The sequence below is a fragment of the Protopterus annectens genome, chromosome 3.part1 (genome assembly GCF_019279795.1).
Source record: "Protopterus annectens isolate FY-2018-M chromosome 3.part1, PAN1.0, whole genome shotgun sequence".
In the NCBI taxonomy this organism is placed as follows: Eukaryota; Metazoa; Chordata; order Ceratodontiformes; family Protopteridae; genus Protopterus; species Protopterus annectens.
The window spans coordinates 733,808,192-733,831,362 of NC_056732.1; the positions used below are offsets into that span (position 1 = coordinate 733,808,192).

The following is a 23,171-nucleotide window of genomic DNA, read 5'->3' on the forward strand; positions in this document are numbered from 1 at the left end:
GTGCACTATGTCCCATTATTTTTCCACTTTCTGTTTATCTTGGTGCAGCCCATGTCTCCCCATCCTAGTATGTGCACATCCACTCTTGTTTATATTCTTTTGTGCTTGTATGCTCCCACTGCCAACTTTTCTCCAAATTTCCTCCCTCTGTTTTCTTATGATCCTTTCCATCATCCCTTCTCACTCCATATCTTTCTCCACAAAATAAATGTTCCCTGACTTCCCCCTTATCTGCTTTTACTTAATGCTTCCCTTGTGTGGTATCTCAGTTTACAATCATATGCTTGACACTTGGAACGTTGAGTTGAGCTGTGAAAATCCCACATTCCAACTGTTGGAATATGGAATACTGACATTACTGTCTGTCCCAACTTACCCCATTTCAAGACCCACATTAGCACTCACCTAGATCCAGAGCAGTAGGGAGTTTCGGAGTTTGAAAGAGTTTCCAGGCTTCTGGTATTCGGTATACCAACTTTTGAGGAAAGGTTCCTGTGAATATTCCACTCAATCTTCCAAGCATCAAGCATTCAGTATTAACCTGGACCTCTACTTGCTATATTCTCCTATTTCCTACTGTCTTCTACTTGCCTTTCCCCCATTTCATAGAAAGATATGTGGTCAGGTGACTGAACACCAGACAGCAGGTGTTTACTCTGTGCTGCAAGTAATTACTACATGGTGCTTGCCACCATCCTGCTCCAGCATGTGCAGACTCAAGGTTTCACAGTTATCTACTAAGCTGTTGATCCATGAGGATCCTCAGAAGCCTAGCCATGGATTCCTGAAAGGTTTAATAGCTTGAGTATTTTAGTATGATTAACCAAAGCCCTTGGTATTGTAAGTGTAAATATCCAGAACCGACAGATATTTACATGTTACCCTGTCCATAGGATCAAGAGTGCTAAACCATGGCTGAACTTGTTGTTTCCTATCCACTCAAACAGATTTCAGTTGAACAGAGTAAGGGACTTACTTTGCTTAATACGAAGAAGAAGACAATTCCAGAGAACAGGTATTCTCTGTGAAACTTATCTATCCCTCCAGCATGTTCTATTTAAGTTACAGAAGAGATTAAGATCTCTTGAGTGGGTGTTTCTGTCACAATTGGACTTGTGGATATGCAGTAGAAAGGATGGGGTCAGTAGAGGCACTGTAAGTGAGGCAGAGATCACCCTTCAGTAGTCTGTAGGATGCCAAAAAGACAGACCTGGCTTTGAGATGAGCGGTGTAATGTTTATGAGTTAGACCCTTGATTTTCTTGGTGAGAAAGCATTGTGGTCATTCAACTTGCATTAGGTGTTTTCATAGGTACATGCTGAAGGTAACACTATACTCTATGATTGATCTAATAAGTGCAGAATAAAATGGAATAATCATCTCCCTGGATCTAGATGACATGCTGTGCAATTAAGAAGAACTTCCTTAACAGTTGGTACGTGATGATCAAATGACAGGTAACTGTCTACATGGGTTCCCAGCTCCCTCACTACTGGATCAACCTTCAGGGGTGTTGTTGACATGGTAGTCACAGGGAACATCATGCTTGCCAAAGAATACTCACCATTTATATTTAGGCTATGGTCCTGACACCAGCTATTAGTCTGATAAAGACCTCAGCCATGTTTTAGGCTGAGCAGCAGGCCCCCTAATATGATATCCAGTAAAATAGAGGCAGTGTTCTTGTCCTCTAATTGTGCTTTGAGGACTTGCTCCTGGGAGATTTGAGGTGGGATGTGGATGCTAGTATTTAATCTGGTAGTGTAGGTGGCTAGAGGGGGGGTTGTACATGCTGGAGCAGGATGTTTGCAAGCATCATATATATATTACCTGCAGCACAGTTAATACCTGCTATCTGATATTCAGTCACTTGGGTACTTTTAGCACTGCTCGGATTTTCACATCAGAGCACAACTAGGGGCTCAGATATGTAATATGCTACCATTTGGATGTTCATGTGTAACTTGCATTGTATCACTGTTATCAGCACAAGCTTTGTTCTGTTGTTCAGTAACAGCATCCCTTTGAATTTCAGATGTAGTGTATCTACTCCATAAACCATATATTTTTTGTGATATTGTTCACCCCTTAGAAATTATGTGAATGCCAAAGTGCTTATATGACTGTTTATTTATTTATTTTTGTCATGGATTTATCATTACAGTAACCTATATCAGACTTGAGTTTTTTTTCTTCCTTTTTGATAAGATATTTATATGTATCTGTTTAAGTTTGTTGACAGCCAACTTACTGAGCACAGCTGGACTGAGTTTACCAACCCCCTGATTAGCCAACAAGTCAATATACTAACATCTCAGTTTATCTTTTATGTATCAACATGATCCAAATCACAAGAAATAAGTTTTTGCAGGGGCAGCTTCTCCAACCACACCTCTCCATGTGGGGGACTAAATTCCCCATACCTGTTGTTACTGAGAAATCATACTATAGTGGAGAAAGTGGTACACTCCAATATCTATCTAGAGAAATTTCCCTATAATCTATTACAGTGATCAATAAAACTTAACCAGACAATTTGGAACTGTTGATTAGTAGGGCCAAAAACAATGGAAACTTTACAACATAACCCAAGTGATCTGTCCCACAACAAAAAGGACTATACCCAATTATGCCTGTTGCTGATATCCCTTAGGCTGTCCTGCAGGTTGTGATGCAATACAGCAGTATATCTGTGGATATTACGTGGCCGACCTATCCTTTACACAGGCTCATTCAGACTTGAAGCTTTCAGAAATGGACACAGTACTATAGAGTGGTATCTCAACAACATGAAGAGTGTGACAGCTTTTCCTCCTTTCTGGATTGTTATACATTATGTCTTAGCCAATAATGTGTTCCTTTATTGAAAATATCTTTTCATAAGAGGCCTTCAAATGCTGTTAATCGCACTGCATAGTTGGTCACAGTAAGCTTGTCATAAAACACGTGTCACACTGGGAAATGAATGACTACCTTCTCATTCAGTTATATAACACATTTCTTAAACAGTGCCTTACACTGTATCAAATATCTCTTAGTTCAAACACACACACAAGTATTACATTTATATTATTCTTTCAGAGTTGCTTCCACCACTGTTAACAATGCAAATTGTTTGCTGAAAAGGCAAGGCATTTATTTTTCTTTAGATAATGTGATGCCTTTTCTAGTGCCAACTAAAATTGTGAATATAAAGGTTTGAATGATACTGCAACATGTACAACAATGTTGTGGCTAATTATACATATATATATATATATATATATATATATACATATATATAACTGTACTTACCAGTTGTATTGGTAGTATTACTGTTGGATACCTGCAGGACAGGAGGTTCAGAAATCTGTACTTGAACAGTTATGCCAGTTGACACTGCACGCTTTCTACGACTGCTGTTTGCGGAAATGATCTTTGTGATACGGATTTTTTTTGGTGGCACTTTTAGAACTATGGCAAGATTGCTAATAAGTTTGTCCTTGTCAAAGAACATGTCCACTGTCATTCCAGGGATAGTGAAACCAATGATAAGAACTGCTGTTGTCTTGATGACCACAGGTGTAGAGCCTTTTACTAAAATGTAGAGCATCTGGTAATCTCTGTCAAAGTAGTTTTCACCAGCAACTGTTGAATTCAGCTGAGGTATGTATTGCCCTGTAGAATACAACAGAATAAAAAAAACATTTTTGAAATATATTTATTTTTTTTGTTCATCTTATGTCCAATGGCAACACTTGGAAAGTATACATACATATATTTAGCACTATAGCTAAAAATGAATTTGTAATGTATGCAAGCATGAGACTAAAATATGGTTTAACACAATAGATGCTTTAGGAAATAATGTTTTATGTTGCCAAATTATTGGCATGGACATTATTGATAATTATGTCAGGGAAACAAATGGCTGTCAGAAAACAAAATGGTTGGCAGATGCTAACCACAAAGGCAACACATGTGAAAAGGTGACACATAACCTTAAATAGTCTTGAAAATGATGCTTAAGAAGTCTTCTCTTACATATCCCCACTGGGAAGGGTAATTTAGTTAGTTCCCAATGACCATCCATTGTCTTTTCTAATGTACCTATCCTTAAACAAAAACCAAATATCACACCTGAGTAAAATAAGAAATATAAATATGAGCATGTAAAAACAGAATTTACTACTGTTAGGCATCTCATTTTAATGAGTTAAAGCTCGTTAAACCCGAGTCACACATCCAGGTGTTTCTATCTCACTGATGCATGTAGGTATTTATCTGTTTTTATTTACATTAGAATACAAACAACATACTATATACAGGTGATAGAAGGACTTTGTCTTAAAGACAACATGGTAGGCAACACAACTGTATTGATACTTGACCGCTGGCTAATGTACCTAAGCAATATTAAATGTTATCACATACTGTTCATTTATATTGTCATAATTTTCATATTTCTCTAAGTATCATAGCAACCAAGAGACAAACAGAACTGTTTAGCTTGATATGAAAGCTCACAGATGGACAAACAAAATACCACTGACAGTATACCTTCAGTAGTTAATATTGTAAACTGTTTACAAAACATTACAAAAATTAATATTTACTATATTTATTGTTACTTATAATATCCGGCTTAAGACCTAGAATGCAATAAAGCAAATGCGGGTTGGGAGGGTGGCTTAATGGTTAAGGTGTTTGCCTTACAAACACAAGGTGCAGGGTTTGAATGTCACAAGGGATAATTGGCTATGCTTAAAATGGCTTGCAAGGGCAGTTAGCTTAGTACTAATCTATGAACCTATGAACCTATAAATGTAATTGCTGTAAAGATTAGCTTGTGCTTAACAGTTTGCCATTTACACTTTCTTTATTAATCCTCGTGGTTCTAGAGTTAGGATCATTTGCTTGAAATGCCAGACACATTGCTAGGATGGGGCAAAAGGGGCAGCCACCCCATGCACAGAGTGCTGGCATTGCATCTATAGTGAAAACTGAAACACTTTAGTGCTCCATTTGTGGCATAAGCTTTATCAGCTGCTCACTACAAATGTTTTTGTTTTTCCTCGAGTCCAAGGCTCTTTTTTCTTTTTGCTCCTCAACATAAAGCTGAGGGGAGCTGGGAAGCACCAGATCAGGCAACAAAATAGCTTGCCACAGCTATGTAAACTGTAAAACATAACTTGACGTTGTCAAAAAAAAATCAGGACTGGAAGTTAAGAATACAATCCTCAGAACTCTATTCAGAGCTCTGTTTGCAGGATATGCATTAAGCACACTGGTCTTTCATAATTTGCAACATCCTTTACTGTTCTTCTGTCTGAGTGGCCAAGAGTAAAAAGTAAAATGATAGGACAGGGCAGCATAACAGAGCGATCCTATCAAGGAAGAGAATATTTGCAGCAGATATTCTGCAATATTTGACAAACACACAACAGGATTTTTTGCCAGGTCAGAAATTTAACAGTTCACATATAGCAACAATTGATACATCTCTGATGGTTGTTAATGGAAAGAGCATTAGTAATAAAGTTGTTTTATTGGAAAATTTGCTACATTGCCACAAGACTGATGTTGTTATTGTTTCTGAAATGTGGTTTAAGAACAAGGACTGGAAACCATTTCTGTCAGAATATAAATGTTTTTATGTTAACAGACATTCTAACAAAAACTCAGGTGGAGGGGTTTTGATAGGGATTAACAATTATTATGAGACCTGTGACTGTTACATGTTTAGTGATAATCACCAACATTGTAGATCGAATAACTGTAACAATAAAGATAACCCTGGAACATATAACAATTCTTAGAATGTATAGACCACCAAATGTCAAGTGTTGAGTACCTAGAGGAATTTATACAGTTCTTGCATGAAACATAGGAAGGAAGAATAATAGTGGTTAGGGACTTAAATTTACCAAAAAACAGACTGGAATAATATTGATTCAACAACATTAGTAAGGAAGTTATTTACAGTGTATGTCCAGGAATAACAATTGCTTCTGATTGTAAAAAAAAACATTAACCGGGGAATGGAACATAATAGACACTGTTTGTGTTCCTAAAGAAATTACAGTTACTTCATGTCAAGTTTTACCACAGTTGATGTGCAGTGATCATGGGATTATCAAGGTTAAATTGTTACTAAATCATTCTGCCAAACTGGAATCTAAACCAAGGCACAGAAGACTAATAACAGATTATATGGAAGCAAAACAGTCACTATGTAAAACTAATTGGAGTTATATATTCAGTGGAAAAACTATAGGAGGAATGTGTCAAGTTTTGAAAGAGAAATTCTTTGAGTTTAAAAAATTCCCCCAAAATGTTTAACATCTGAGTCTAGGCACACAACATCAGAAGGATGTACTTCCATAAGAACAAAATGTTTTATTAAGGGAAGAGACAAAACATATCAGAAAAAGAAAAGCTGTAAAACTGAAATAAACAAGCTGGACAGACAAATTAAACATAGTGTGAGAAAAGATCAAGAAAAGAACATTTATATAAAGATATTGAGCATAGTAGGAACCCATTTTACAAATACATAAAATGTGGTAGGAATAAAGAAATACAAATTACCACACTGTGTTCAGATTTTAAAAATTATTCAAAGACACAGCAGATTGTAGATATAGTTACAAAATCTTATGCAGAGCATTTTGGATCCTCAAAGGGGGTGATAAATTGTTCTAGTGATATCCAGGTAACCTCAGATACTGAAATCAAATTAGATTATATTGAAAAAGAACTAAGCAAACTGGACACAAACAAAGCACAGGGAGGAGACAAAATTAGTAATAATGACCTGAGAACATGTCAGCATGAACTTACAGTACCACTGTATCTGTTATTCACTAGGTCATATAAACATGGGGAGATTCTTCAAGATTGAGACATGCACTTGTTAAATCTATCTTTAAGGGAAAGGGAAGTTGGACATCCCCAGAGTCATACAGATCCATAAGTTTACTTTCTTGTTGTGGAAAATAATGGAGAAGGTTATATTGGATAAATTACTGTCAGAACTGGAAAGGTTGGGACTTGAAACCATATATCAGCATGCATATGTTGAAAACAGATCTATTACCACCTGCAACATGATATTCTATAACAATACAATACAATAACAGCTATGAACAAAACATTGTCCTGTGATGTAATTTATATAGATTTAACTTCAGCATTTTATAGGGTCATACACAAAACACTGATCAATCTTCTTCTTCTTCTTTCGGCTTTTCCCAGTTAGGGGTCACCACAGTGGATCACTTGTCTGTTCATGACTGACAGTGGAGTTTTACGGTGTTGAGTTGCCAGCCTGGTGCCCAACCTTCCACAGAAGCCACAAACATGCATGCACTCACACCTAGGGCCAATTTAGAGTGTTCAATCCACCTACAGCATGTCTTTGGGATGTGGGAGGAAACCGGAGCACCTGGAGAAAACACACGCGACCACAGGGAGGACATGCATACTCTGCAGAGAAGGCACCTCAGCTAAGGATTGAACCAGAGAACCTTGTGCTGTGAGGCAGCAACACTAACCGCTGCACCACCGCAGCTGCCCACACAAAATACTGATCAATAAATTAGAATAATTAGGTATTGATGTACTCTTGACAAGATGGACAGCTGCATGGTTTACCGATAAGACATAATAAGTATCTTATATCAATTGGACAGGTGAAATTCAAGGTTATAGTCAGGTTGTCCCATAGGGCTCTGTCCTGAGCCTATGCTTGTTTAGATTTCATCTTTCAGATCTATCTTTTTCTTTTGAGTTATTCTACAGTGCATGTCTCCAGATGATTTGAAAATGTGAAACTGATTACACGTGTTACATATAGGGCATGTCTGCAAAAGAACTTGAATAAATTGATAATTTTGGCACAGGATAATAATATGCTGATAAATACATCAACAACTAAATATATGGGATTTGGGAAACTTAAAGTGAGAGGTGAATATTTAATACAGCACACAGTGATTGAAACTGTAGATTCATTTAAGGACCTGCATGGGTTGTTCCAGCTTTGAGTTTTTCTTATCATATCAACCAATTGTTTAATGATGGTTATAGAACTATAGGTTGTATAAAACAATATATCAAATCTAGGAAAACAGAAATGGTGAAATTGTTGTTTGTTAGTTATATTAAACTCAGACTTGTATGGAATAACAATAAGGAAACATTGTAAGAAAACAAGCATGCATAAACTAGAAAGAGTACATCAGAAATACAGTATACCAAAGGCATCTATGGATGTAAAGATTTAAGTTATTATGAAAAACTAAAATATCTGAACTTGTACAGAGTTTCTCAGATATTTAAGAGACCTTATTCAGGTATATTGACCATTTAGAGACAAATACCTCTGGGAATGTTTGGGGTTATTAAAATTAGTAGAGAATCATCTGACAAGCGTTGTAGGAAATTCTGAAGGAATGAGAAGTGTACTAATTAGTTCTCTGGGAGAGTAGCTGATGAATGGAATAGACTACAAAATCACATTAAAGCAAACACTAGTTTAGATATTTTTAAGAACAGCCTGGACACTTATTATAGGAACAGCTATTTTAATATATTGGCAGGCAAGAAGGGAATTATTGCCTGTGCCTGAAATATTTGTATATATTTATGCATGTATGTATGTACGTATTACGTATGTATGTATGTATCAGACTATTATGGTGGACAGTAGCATTCAGTGAGGCATTATAATTAATAATGTTATTATGTATCCATCTTGTAGACAGCAGTATATCTGTATGTTAAATACTGTGATTATAGTTATATTTTATTTGTATGACTTATTGTCCATATTCTGTACATCACTGTATATTATATTGGTAGTCATTGTTTATCACTAACTGGTGGAAGTGATAATGCAATAAAGGTTTTTGGAAAACAAAAAAGTTAAGTAACCTAAAAAAAACAAAAATTCTCAGTGTATTATTTTAAGTTACACCACCAAATATTTCTCAGACCTGTAAATGACATTTATTTTCATCTGCTGTTAAAAGAACTAGATCAAATATTTTTGCAGATGCTTATGTACCAAAGTAAAATTTCTTTTCAGAAAGATGTTCAAATTTAAAATAATGGGCATTAGTACAATTTAAAATCTGTTTTGATTATCTTTTTACATCTGATGATAGTTGTAATTCTAGGAATGTGACTTTTTATGTGATACATTATGTTATGTTCTCACTTTGCTGACAAAAAAAGGATTCCCCCACTGAAAAACAAAAATATTACCTTAATAACTTATTTCTAGGGTGTTTCTGTAATTGTGAAAACTGTAACTGTAACCCTCAGAACTGCAGTTGCAAATGTGAAGAACACATACTAAGTTTGAGACTGTGGTATCTCAGAGAATCCCCACTACTCCAAGATACAGCAACCTCAAAGTTACTATGTATACGTAGCATGGGAGTGGAGCAGATTGGGCAGCGCTGGAATTGCAAACACCCCTCCCTAAAATACTTCAGTGGTGTAACAGTGAATTTCAGAATTCACATTTTTTTTAATTGCAGTCTAATTTTCAAATTTTCTATATTTACAGATTCAGGTCTAGCAATTTAGCAATCTGCACTTCATTTATTACAGATTTGAAGGAATAGTCTTCCAAGGCAGCTCTTTGGAGTACAGAAATAAAACCCTGAATGTAGCTCAGATATTCTCAGTTCAAGGAATAATTCAGCTGTTAAGGAAAGTCAGAAGATAGTGGCTATAGCTGACATGCCCATCCATGAAGAGAGGTGGCCCACTCTACTGCATTACCAGCTGTTGCTGGAGGAGTAGGTATGAAGTTTGCAATGTCATGGATTGGAAATGTGTACCTGACTCTATCAAGCCATTCACAGTAGCCTTCATGGCTGCATATGTGGCAACATATATGAGAAAGGGAAGGTAATGTATTCACTCCTCACAGTTATGATAGGACTTATATCAGCTACTACAGGGCTGGGTTAGGGCATTAATCTAAATGTCCTGAGTTTTGCATTATAGTTGACATGGATTCAGGGGGAGGGATTGATGGGTATTTCCCCAAACAGCAGAGAGTTACCAACCTCTGTTAAACATATGAGGACCCAGTCGCATGGGGGGGGGGGGCTAAACTGGATCCTCAATATCACCAAACACAGTATATACAAATTTTCAGTTACTCTCAAGTTAAACCAGTGAAGCTTTTAACTTTCTTTATCAGTTGCTATTATAGGTTCATAGGTAATACTAGACTATCTTCTGTAGACTACTGCAAACCTAGCCAATAACCAGCTGTCAGTATCAAACTGTGTACTTTGTATCTGTGAGTTAAAAACCTCAACCATTATGCTAAACCTATTCAAAGGCTTTTTGTATTTCACATCTTAAACATCTTTTTACACATTTTAAGCTGCAGGTTTCTGACAATCTTGTTTTTATGTCACATAAGAACTGTGCTGCTCAACCTGCTCTTTGGAAGTTAGTTTTACAAGTCAGTAATGTACCAACGGCTAAAGCACTCCACCATCAGAACAACCCTACAAAGATATAGGTCTGTACCAACATGTGGATCATGGAAATTGTGACAAGCCCTCTTTAATCCAGGGCATGAACTACGGAGCCTCAATCCTCACCACTGTCTCCGGTAAGGGAGTGCCACTAAAATCAGGGATAGAAATACACAATTTGCCCTAAGAGTACAACGGGAACAGGTTCCAAACCTGGGACTGGAGTATATGCTTCAACCCAGGTCCCCAAATGGGTCTCCACACTAACCACTGCAGAGCACTGTGTCCCAGTTCTAGGTATCTGACACAGTCACTCTTAAATGTCTGATACTCACACATGCACACACTCTTGGGAAAGACTGACACAGATTTACCTGCTGCATTTCTTTGATCAAATTACAAGGTAATGGCTGTCACCAGTCAAATGCCACAGTGCTCTTCAAAGGGGGTGTTAAATTATATTGGGTAAAATAGATATTGAAACAAATGGTAGCATGTATCTCAAACAGTAAGGCTTTTCATAGTGGCCCTGGTGTTATCACAATAAGCATAAACACTCTCAAGTCTGTAAACATATTAACTAAATAACCAGCCAAAATGAGAGGTAGTAAAACATTTAATATTAAATAAAATGATTTAAAACATGTAAATACTGAATAACTAATTCCAATAAACATCAGAGTTTCATACACAGGAAATATAAAAATAATTCTGTAGGATAGATCTCACATTGATTTTAGAAAACCTCTAACTAACTAGCTGTAGTTCCCTGACTATCTGAAGATTAACTTTCCCTATCTAATCTAAACAACTCAGTAAGGCAAGATTATATTCTTACTTCTGCAAGGCAAAATGAGGAATTATGTCTACACTCCAGGCTGTCTATCCTCATTGACTGGAATAACTACTCTGGAAACCAATGGACTACTACTTCTGAACAGCTCTGCAAAACAACTGAATGATAACTAAACAACTGACTCAGAACCTGTTTTATAGCAGATTCTTTTTAAAGTAACAAGAGCTGCTATGAGAATTCTACTCTCTCATATCAGACTAAAAGTAAACAAACAGCTGTAGTGAAGATTCTATTTTCCCAGCCCTAGTAGACAAAGATATCACATCTAGGTCAGCTGACCCTGGCACAACATACTTTCAGAATTCTGTTTACAAAGAAAATATACATTTGGTCAGCCAGAAAAACACTGTTTGACATTCAACCACCTTGCATAAATCAGAGCAACAATCAAAAGACAAACTTATTTACAAAATTATAGCTAGTCATTCTGGCATTTGTAACAACACAGGGTAATTTACAATTATCTACAAAACTTCAGCCAGTCATGCTAGCACAGACAACAATATCTAATATCCTTACAGAAATAATATTAGTTTTCCCCTTCTCTACCTGTAATTTACCTGTACTCTGAGTTTGAAAATAAATGTGTTCCAGAAATTATTATAAAATAGCTGCAGAAAATGGCTAGAAAAAGCATATTTAGGAATGCACCATTTCTATTAAATTGGGGAATATACAAATAAAATATTGAAAATGTTATGCATATAGAGTTTGTAAGGTGAAATTTAAATCATGAGGCATGTGAATTTGTCTGTCAGTAAAGAAAACCTTGTAATATTTCTCAGTCCACACCTTTAGGGTTAGAACTGGAAATAATTTTGACTTAAAGTATCATTCTAAGACATGAGTGTGGAGAAGAGTAGATACATTCATTAGCCCTCATTCAGTTTCAGCCTTCTGTACTTTCTAAACTTGAAGAAACTTATGCAAAAAGGGTGATCTTGTACAAATTACAGTGTAGCAGAATAATGTCTAATATTTGACAAAATCTGTAGTGTCCATGGTGCAACAGGTAGCACACTTGCCTTTTATGCAGAAGGCTGTGGGTTCTGTTCCCACACCAGGTAGATCAATTGCTGATACTGTAAGTACAGCATAAGGGAGGTGATGCACTCCTTAGTGTGCTGCCCATTGGATGATATATTAAACTGATGCCCCATTTGCTTGAGTTTGTGGTACGTGAAATGGATGTAAAAGATCCCATAGTACCTACTTAAAAGAGTAGGTGGGTTTTATTGATATATATATATATATATATATATATATATATATATATATATATATATATATATATATATATATATATATATATTTACATGTTTACACATTTACATTACTTACATCCATTTACAAATCTCCATACACTATAAACTTCAATTTAAGCAATCCCCCCATTTTTTTATCTACAAAAAAACATTTTCTCCAGAATCTTTGTCAAAGTCTATTTTTCATTGTATATGATCTCATTTAGTCTCTTGTTCCATATAGTCAATGAAACATAAAATATTACTCTGTCCATTTTCTTACTTCTTCCTGATTTTGTGTACCATAATAACTAAATTATATTATGTCCATATTTATTTGCTCAAATTTTAACAAACTTTTCACCCTATTATGTTTATATATTTCTTGCCACAATTTTCTAAAAACAATCTCCATAAACATCATTACATTATTTAATCTTTTTATAGTTATTACATCTCATCATTATGGCTGCCTTCTTATCTGTTTCTAAATCTTTCCATGGAGTAATGCAATAAAATACTTTCATAATATTTAAGTACCAATCCTTTGTATTTTTCTCACGTATACTCTTTTTTATTTTCCAAAATACAATTTTATTTTGGTACTCTTTCATTTCTTCATTTACAGTGATTTTACTTATTTTTTAACTTTTATTCATTCCCACAGTTCTTTATATTTATAACACAGTATCATTTCTATCAAGTGTTTATTTTCCTTCATAATTCCTTTTAATATCTTATATAAAGTTAAAGATGCTACATGAAGTATTGGGTTTATTAAACCCAAGCCTCCTTGCTCTTCTTTCATATATAGACTCCCTCTCTTGACTGGATTCAGTCTACAATCCCATATAAAAGAAATTATAATCATCATTAGTTCCTTTTTATACTTAATAGGAATCATATAGATGTTAGCAACATAAGCAAGTTTTCCTGTTGCCATGGTGTTCAACAGGTGTTCCTTTGTCTATATGAAAATCTATATGATTTCCAAAAAAATAGTCATATCCTGACTTCTTTGAGTACATTATCCCATTGTTGTTGTCTGTATTCATTCCTTTCAAATATTATTCCTAATATATCTATATATTTTTCATTGAATTTTGTACCTCCTATTGTACCTTCAAAATCAGATCCTTTACTTTTCTCTTTATTTATACTTAAACCATTTTTTAATTTATACTTAATTTTTCATTTACTTCTTCCATCCATACTTTATTTTTAACAAGTAATACAATATCATGCACATAATTATAAATTATTGAAAATTGTACTTCCTTTATTATTTTGTATCCACCACTATTTGGCATTTTATTAATTTCCTTGACTATTACATTCATAACTAATGAGAAAATTAACCTACTAGCTGGACAGCTCTGCTTTATTCCACATTCTATTTTTATTTCTTCCCCAATCCAGTCATTAACATTTAGTTTCACAAAATTCCTTTCATAAACAGATTTTATTACTTGTAATATGTTTTTGCTTACATTATATGCCTGCAAAATTCACATAATGATTCATATTGAATATTATCATAGGCTTTACTTATATCCCCTATCATAACCTATGCATCTACATTTCTATTTATGATATCATCAAATATTTATCTTATATTATCATAAGAAGTTACTAGGCTAATGGCCCTGGGGCCCTTACAAGCTTCGCCAAGAGTTTATCCCCAAAACAAAACCTCAGTCAGCACCTGTCACCCCTGCCAGTGAGGGACATGGGTGGAACCTCAGGGACAAATTTGTGGTTTCTCATCTACTCATCAAGGTTGTGCTTGAAGAGGGTCAGCGGGGTACTCTGTTTGATGTGTATGGGAAGTCTATTCTAGAGATGGGGCAGCTTCTGGGAGACAAACCTGTGTCTCCAGCAAGTTTTGTTAATGTCGCATATTAGATTCAGGCCTTTTGAGCAGTTAGTGTGTGAGAAGTTAGACATACGGATATGGAGCATCTCTAGTAGGGCAGGATCCGAGATTGCCTTGTAAGTGAGACACAGATCACCCCTGAGCAATCTGTGTGATACAGAGTACAGTGATAGTGATTTGAGCCTGTCTGCATAGGACAGGTGTTGGAGGCCATGGATTTTCTTTGTGAGGTATTTCAGTGGCCTTTCCAGTTGGTGCAGATGTTTGTAGAGATGCATCTCAAATGGGGTGTTATACTCAATTATTGGTCTAATGAGGGAGGAGTATAGAGAGGTAATAACCTCCTTTTTTCTGGATGAAATCCCTTTATTATGAGATGAACCAAGTAAAAGACTTTTCTGACCACTGCCGCTACATGATGGTTGAATGTGAGGTTGTTATCAACCTGAGTGCCTAGGTCTCTCACCACAGGTTGTGTGCTTAAGGGGTTGCTGTTGATGTGGTAATCAGTAGAGATCATGTTTTTGCTGAATGGTATGATGATACATTTGTTTGCATTTAGCTTGAGGCCATGACTTTGATACTAGTCATTAGTTGCTGTGTGACCCTTTTGCAGTATGTTAACATCATCTGGGGAGTCAATGACAACACTCAAATTACAGTTGTCCACAAACCTGATCAACCACAGGAATTTTGTCTTTGCCTGGACCTCTGAGAAATAGATGCCAAACAATAGGGGTCCCAGGACAGATCCCAGAGGAACTCCACTAGTGACAAGTCTGCTGTTGGAGGAGGAGGTACCTATTTTGACTTTGAGGGTCATTATTATTATCCATAATAACTCTTGACTACCTTTTCTTTTTCTTCCGAATACATTTTGGTCATATATTATATCCATTTTGTATACCCTTTTTGTTATTATTCTCATAAAAATTTTATAATCCGTATTATTCAATGTTATACTGGGTCTCCAATTTTTTATCTCCTCTATTTCCTTTTTTAAATATAAATTTTATAACTCCTGCACATATCTCTTTCTCTTTAATTCCAGTTTCTAACCATTAATTCAGAACTTATATAAAAATAATTTTTTGCCACTCCTTCATTTTTTTATACATACCATATTCAGTTCATTCCAGTCATGTTATAGAATCATGTTAATATATTTTAGAATTTCATTCAATTCTTTCATAGTTATTTTTTGTTCTAAATACTCATTTCTGTGTTATTTAATTTTTCACCTTTATAAATTAGTTTTATGTTTTCTTCTCTTTTAACAAATAATTCTAATACATATTCTTTAATTATTTTGTATATTCCTTCTTGCTGTCTTATTTGCTTACCTTCCTTATTTTTTTAATTCTCTTATCATTTTTTCCTTTTTTTATCATTTTACTCAAATATGGTGATACCTCGTTTCTTTCCTTATAAACAATATTTTGGTTTATATAAACAGTTAATTTTAATTTGATTAATTTTATATATTTCTGTTTCTTTTTCATAAAAGGAATTTTTCTTCTCTAATAAGTCTCTGAATGTTTCTTGAGTTAATATCTTATATCTCTTATATCTCTTGTTTTCTTCTTTTCTTCCTTATACATTCTAAAAACACTTTTTTATTTATCTTTAAAATTAAGCCACCAAACAGTCCAATTCTCATAAACTGTCTCATATTCATATGATTTTTCCATAATAATCTAAGTTATTTTTTCTCTTTTAAATCTTATTCCTTTTCATTAATTCTCTTCATTCATTTTCCAGTGCTTTAACCTATACAGCCGCATGATCTGAAAATCCAGCATATTTAATTCCTTTTTTTTTACTTTTAAACTATCAGATATTTAAAAATAATCAATTTCTGTCCAGATTTCATTCCTTTTGTAGGTCCAGTGGTTATTCTCCCATACACTCAACTTTCCACTTCTCATCATTTCTTTAACTATTTTAACATCACAAGAAAAGTTACTATAATAAAATGTTTAGCCTTTCCTTTCTTATTTTCTCTAAGCATTATATTTTTTAATTTTCTTTTCCTTTCTTTAACTCTTTTTCCTATCAAATTCTTTTTATTTCTTACTGTGCACCAGTCAGCTTCTTCCTCACCTGTGTCCTCTGTTTTTTTCCTTGTTACTTTCTTGAAGAACCTCTTTATCAGTCACATCTTTTGTACATTTTCTTCTGTAACACGTTCTTTTACCTCTTTCCCCTGTATAACTTCATTTTTATTTTCTTGCACATTCATTTCACATTCTAGCCATGAATAACCAATATTGCCACATTTTTGCACTGTAAATCACATTTGTTGCATTATGCTCTGTTTTGCTACATAAATAACATATTTATAAACACATTCATTGATTAAATGATCAGTTTTTTCCCACAAAAATAACAAGTCTTTGGTTGGCCCTTGTATTTCACAAAATATCTATTACCACGAACATTAATAATACTAGGTACATACATAACATTATCATTTTCCATTGTCAGTATTACTCCACATTCCCATCCCCAGTCCATAGTCTTCTTTCACCATATATTTTTGTAGTGTCCATTACTTATTTACTTATAGTTAACAAATGTTATTTCATTTCTTTTGTTTCAACTTCAGTTCTAAACTGGATCATTATTCCTTTTTTTGTTTGTCTGTAAAAAGCTTGCACCACATATTCTGACCATGGATAAATAGTTTTCTTTTGTTCATATGCTCCCCAAACATTTTCATGACTTGCCCAGTCTCAAATATCAACTCACAAAAGTCTGTTTATTAATTAAAATAAATGCTCTTACCTCTTTTGCTTTGACACCCAGAGGTGTTATTACAGAATCTCAAACCTCAAACCTGTACAAACTCTCTTCTTTTTTACTGCTCACATGTACTGTATACTTCTTTTTTGTTTCTTTTATTTCTTCTTTCTTTTATATTCCTTCTCCAACAGTTTGTGCACGTTTTTGTCTCTGGAACTTTTTCTGGCACAGTCTCTTCTTCTCCTTTGTCTTCTATTTTTCCATGATGTCACTACAGGAAATTTCTTCTCCAATTTCTGGCTCACTTTGGTTTACCATTTCTTCCAAATAATCATCCCACAACCTCCACCTCACCCAATCAGAACGTTGTAATTATGCATTTTTTAGAGGTAACTGTCTCTCCTTCCAACAATCTCCTATGGAAGTTTTTTTCTGAATCCATCTCTGTTTCATTTACAATCTCCTTTTTCTCCAATGTCACTTTTTTTCTGCACCCACATTATCAGAAAAAAATTCTGGTAGTGATTCTACCATTTCAACTACATTTTCAGAAACTTTCATTCCAGGCTCACCACAAACTGAATCAGCCATGTTTCCCCCCTGTTTCTCCATGCCACCTCCTTGCCTGGAACAGGAACAAGAAGTCCGTTGTGTCAAACACAAATGCTTCCCCCTACTAACAAGAGTAGGGGAAGTTCCCCGATGCTCTGGCCAAAGTTCCCCTAGTGGTATAAATACCAGCTTGGGTCTCTCCTGAAAAGAGGCTACTACCTAGTGGGACTAACCTGCTCAACAAAGGACAGATAAATAAATAAATAAATGAATGAATGAATGAATGAATGAATGTAATTCTTGTGCTATCTGTGCATGAAGAAAGGACAGGGTTGTTAAACATAACCATTAGCTCCCCCCCATTATCTCCTGTTAAGCAGCATCAAAGACCTCAGTAAAGTTCATATGCATTAACCATCAGGTCCTCTTACCAGCTTCAGTTGTGATTCATCATCCAGCCATAGAAATGGATCCAATTGGGCTGAAAAACCACTGCAGAAACAGGGGTGGGAATAACGGATATAACATCATAGTCAATAATACTGCAGCTTTAATTGAGAAGTATAGTATTGTGGAAGGGAAGTTGAAAGTAAACACGCTTTAGGAACCTAAACCTTGTCACCACAATAAACAGAACATGCTGGAGGGATAGATTCCTGTTCCCAAGACTTCCCATACTCTGGAACAAACTACCTATTTATATCAAACAAAGCTCCTCATTAGCACTCTTCAAGAAAAATCTTGATGGCTGGATGGGAGATAGGAAATTCGCCCCAGGAATCACTTCTATGGCCCTGCTTAACAGGGGCACAGGAAAATAATTTTCTTGGGTGGCGAAAGCCAGGGTACCTTTTTGGCTAGGCTTATCTAGACCGTAGGGCCAATAGCCTAGTACCTACCTATGAACCTATAAAATAAGTATAGCATAAGATATGTTGTCTTGGTCCCACAGCTGTGTGACCATTGAGTTAGTATATTAGGGTAAGGGGATATGGAGGACACAGGGAGCTTTTCCTCAGCAAAAAACACATTTTAGATTTTTTGCTTGTTATTTATACACATGGGTATGTCTTATATGTTGTTAGTGATTTTTATTTTTAGTTTTGTGATGTTGTGGGTTCATAGTTGTTCCTTTCCGTTTTAGACATGAATGTGACCATTCCTATGGGAAAGTGGCTAAAAATTGGTTTCTAGGTTGTTGAAGACTACAGAGCAACATGGCATGATGATAGTCTTGCTTATAACTGTAGACAAAATCTAAACAAAAGAAATCAAAAGTATCGACCAATTAATTTCAAGTGTCCCTAAAAGTGAAGGGTAACTTGCATCAGAAGGGATGGAGGGAGCCATTTAATGGATGCCATAAAATAAAAGAAGACTACAGATCACACCTTGTGGATTAAAACCATAGGAACTAACAGAAATGTTGTACTATCTAAGGCACAAGACACAACAGAATAGGGCAAGAGTTCAGAGAAGTAAAGAAATGTCAAGGGTCTTACATAAGAGAGACTGTAAAGTGCGGTTGCCCTCTATGCCAGGATGCAATTTACTTTGAAGGTGGAAGAGTAAAAATGGGGACATATCCTCAGATGATGAAAAGTTATTTAAAATGCATAAGTAATTCTTAGGCAAACTGGTGGTCTATGTTAGTCTTATGCAAGACTAGAACAAATGGGATATTATAGAGAAAACTTACATAGGTTAGTAAAGCAAAATAAACCAGTAACTGCAGACTGTCTGTTAAAAAAGAAACTATTAAAACAAACAGAAATACACTCAGATGGTGACTCGGTTATATGGATTAAAATGGTGAGTTGACTGAAGGCAATTTATATACTCTTGGTGTGGAGTTACCCACATCTAATAACAAGTAAACAAAGCAGCTGAGGTCATATTTTGTATAGGTTCATAGGTTGGTACTAGGCTATTGGCCCTAGGGCCTATACAGGCCTAGCCATAACAATTCCCTGGATATTTCTTCCCACAATATTTACTTCCCTGGACCCCTGTCTAGCAGGGTGACTGACATGATCCCAGGGGTGAATTTCCTATCTCCCATCCAATTGCCAAGGTTCCTTTTGAAGAGAGCCAAGGAGGCACTCTGCTTGACATGTATGGATAGTCTATTACAGAGTATGGGGAGTCTCTGGATCAGGAATCTATCCCTTCAGCATGTTTTGTTCATTGTGATGACAATGTTTAGATCCCTGGAGTGTGTGGCTCTGAGGGATTGGGATTTCTTTAAGTGGAGCATGTCCAACAGCTCAGGGTTTGACATGGCCTTGTATGTTAAGCAGAGATCACCTCTGAGTAGACGATATGCTCCAGAGTATAGCTGGAGTTTTTCTAGATGGTCAGTATAGGGCATCAACTTTAGGCCTGTAATTCTTTCAGTGAGGTATTTCTGCGGCCTTTCCAGCTGTTGCAGATGTCTTGTGAAGTACATACCAAATGGGGCATTGTACTCTATAATGGGTCTAATGAAGGATGAGTACAGTGGGACAATGACCTCCTTTTTTCTGGATGAAAAGCCCTTAGTGATGAGGTGTGCCACATAGAAGGATTTCCTGACTGTTGTGGCAATGTAGTTACCTGTGTCCCTAAGTCTCTCATCACACTTTCGGTGTTTAGTGTACTGCCACCTATGTGTTAATTCATGGGTACATGGATTTTCCCAAAGGGGATAACTATACATTTTTTGGCATTAAGCTTGAGCCCATGACTCTGGCACCAAGCATTCTGTTTCTGTAAGGCCCTTTTGTAGAATATCCACATCATTTGGGGATTCAATAATGGCTCCCAGTTTGCAGTCATCTGTGAACTTTGTTAGCCAGAGTCCTTTAGTGTTGGCCTGTAATTCAGAGAAGTAGATGCCAAACAAGAGCGGTCCCAGGACTGAACCCTGAGGTACTCCACTTGTCACTTGTCTGGAGCTGGATTTGGAGTCAGCTACTTTTACAGTCTGGGTTCTGTCAGTAAGCCAGTTGGCAACCCATCGAGTGACATAGGGATTTATGCCCAGCTTAGTAAGTTTATCTATGATTCCAGAGTGGGGGATGACATAGAATATTGCTTAAATATCTTTTTCTAAATGAAGAATACTTCATTTTGTATACAGTAATGTAGATATGGTTAATGGGCTATCTTGAACATATCAGATAGAAAGTATTCTGGCCAATAAGGGCCATATATATATTACAACTAGTTATGAAGCCAAACCACCCCATTCTCTGTCAATTTTCTATCACAAGCACACATAGGTAAACCCATGGGTAAGGTTACATTAAACTACACCTCCTACTAACAAGCTCCAAGACCCTGTCATCTGTTTCATAAACCAGTATATCTTATGATAATCTGAAAACTTTCCCCTTCATATGCTACCCATTTCTTTCATCTTCCCTGTGCTGTGATGATATGGCATACTGATATCACATACCTTAATTATGTTACTGTGTACATTCATAATCTCCTGACCCTTTCTTCATAGCCGATGTCCCCCCTTACTTTTTCTGTTTTGGTAACTCTGTTATGCCAGCTGCATTTCTTTTTATGATACTCTGATATGGTCTCAAACTGAACAAAATATTCCAGATAAGGTTCAGCAGTTTTGTGTATATTGGGAAGATAAAATCTGTATCTGTATCCACTGGCAACTCACCCCACCCCTTTTTAGCCTGTCTCTACCATTTGTCTCATGCTGCATAACAGCCCTTATTTTACCACCAATATCATTTTTCTTTCACAGTGGTGCAGCAGATAGTGTTGTCACCTCACAGCAAGACGTTCTCCACTTCATTTCTCAGCTGGGGTGCCTTCTGTAGAGTCTTCATGTCCTTCCTGTGCTTGAATGGGTTTTTTCCAGATGCTCTGGTTTCCTCCCACATTCTAAAGATATGCAGGAGGTGGATTGGACACTCTAAATTGGCCAAAGGTGCAAATATGCATGCGAATGTGTGGAATGGAGGAACAGCTGTGGCAGCACTTGCCGCCTGCAAGTGTGAATATTGGTTCTAGATGCTTGTCATTGTTGAAGTGACACTGCAACCTCATGTGCAAAAATGGGAAAGGGGCTGTGGATGGATCTTTTCTCTTTCTCTGTTCACTTTAGCTGTACTTCTAAAACAGACAATGTCCATCAGTGCATCTCACAAAAGTACATAGCTCTGTACTTTTCATACTAAACTTCATCTACAGCATACGTGCACACTCCACAAAACATGCAAGGTTATGATGGAGGTTGGATCCCCATTACTGGTTACTCACCCAACATATATATCTATGTTGCCATCTATTAGGTTAATGTTATTCTGTAACATTACTGTGATGTCAGATTCAAATATATTAAAACTAGTCTGAGTTAGTACTGAAATATTTATTGTGATATGTATTAGTTTAATCCTGTTAATGTGGATTTTGCCTTTTCTTCTCTCCTTCCTGTTGTATTCATTCTCTGTCTCTGTGAGGTGTAATTATTGTTCATATTTAGTAAGCCATGTGAATGGAGGCTTTTAATTGTCACAGAGTCATGTGGATTCAGGTCATGTAATCATCATAGTGATGACTTGCTAAAGTTTCTCCCGTGTTTACTGCTTTACATCTAGTGAGGAATTTATTGATAGAGTTACTTTTATTTGTATAATGTGTGCATTTGTGTTATTTGTTTCAATGTAGGAAGGCTGTAAAACTAATGTAGTAGTTTTGCAGTGAAAAATAAAAGCATGTTTGTTTAATCCACACAGTTTAGTGATTCTGGGCAATATGTTTTGCTTGTAAAGTGTGAAAGTTTAACTTGGTAGTATATAATGACTTTAATGAAGCTAAAAGGCCCAATTCTAAAAGACTTGTTCTCAGTGTAAGGGACTTACCCCGATGTAATCCTACTACCACTGAGCATAATTCATTTGGAATCTGGTTTAAGATGTGCATTGAAATATAGAGTTTAAACTTAGTTAAAGATTAAGGCTAGGTAAGCTGTCTATTGTGGTGTTAAGAAAATCACCTGCGTTAGCATTTAGACAATTTGCTAACCTGCTCTCACTCTTACAGTTTCTATACACTTGTGAGATAGCCATTAAACAGAAAACGATTTTATTAATTCAAGACTTAGGCAATCATAAAAGAAAGTACTAGATAAATATACATCCACCATTTTGACTTGACCTCAGTACTCATAAAACTGTGGAAGTGTTTATTACTTCAATAAAATATGTTACTGGAGATGTTAAAAAATAAGAGATTGTGATATAGATGGCAATGCTATTTTTTCCTTAGGGAAGATTACTTCACTTCAACTTGACTTAACTGCATAACTTTCTAACAAGAAATTTGTGGATTTTGCATACCTAGATTTTAGCAATGGATTCAGTACTGCACCCCACAAAAGGCTGGTAGAAAATGTAAGGTAG

General features: G+C 35.8%; 1 protein-coding gene across 1 annotated transcript in view; it reads right to left on the reverse strand.

Annotated features, from left to right (window-relative positions):
• The window catches only part of LOC122798278 (fibrocystin-L-like), a 399,773-nt gene that overhangs the window by 158,760 nt on the left and 217,842 nt on the right, over positions 1-23,171 (reverse strand). The window contains exon 13 of the mRNA XM_044067090.1: positions 3,295-3,657. Coding sequence (XP_043923025.1) covers positions 3,295-3,657 — 363 coding nt within the window. The remainder of the gene's footprint in view (positions 1-3,294; positions 3,658-23,171) is intronic.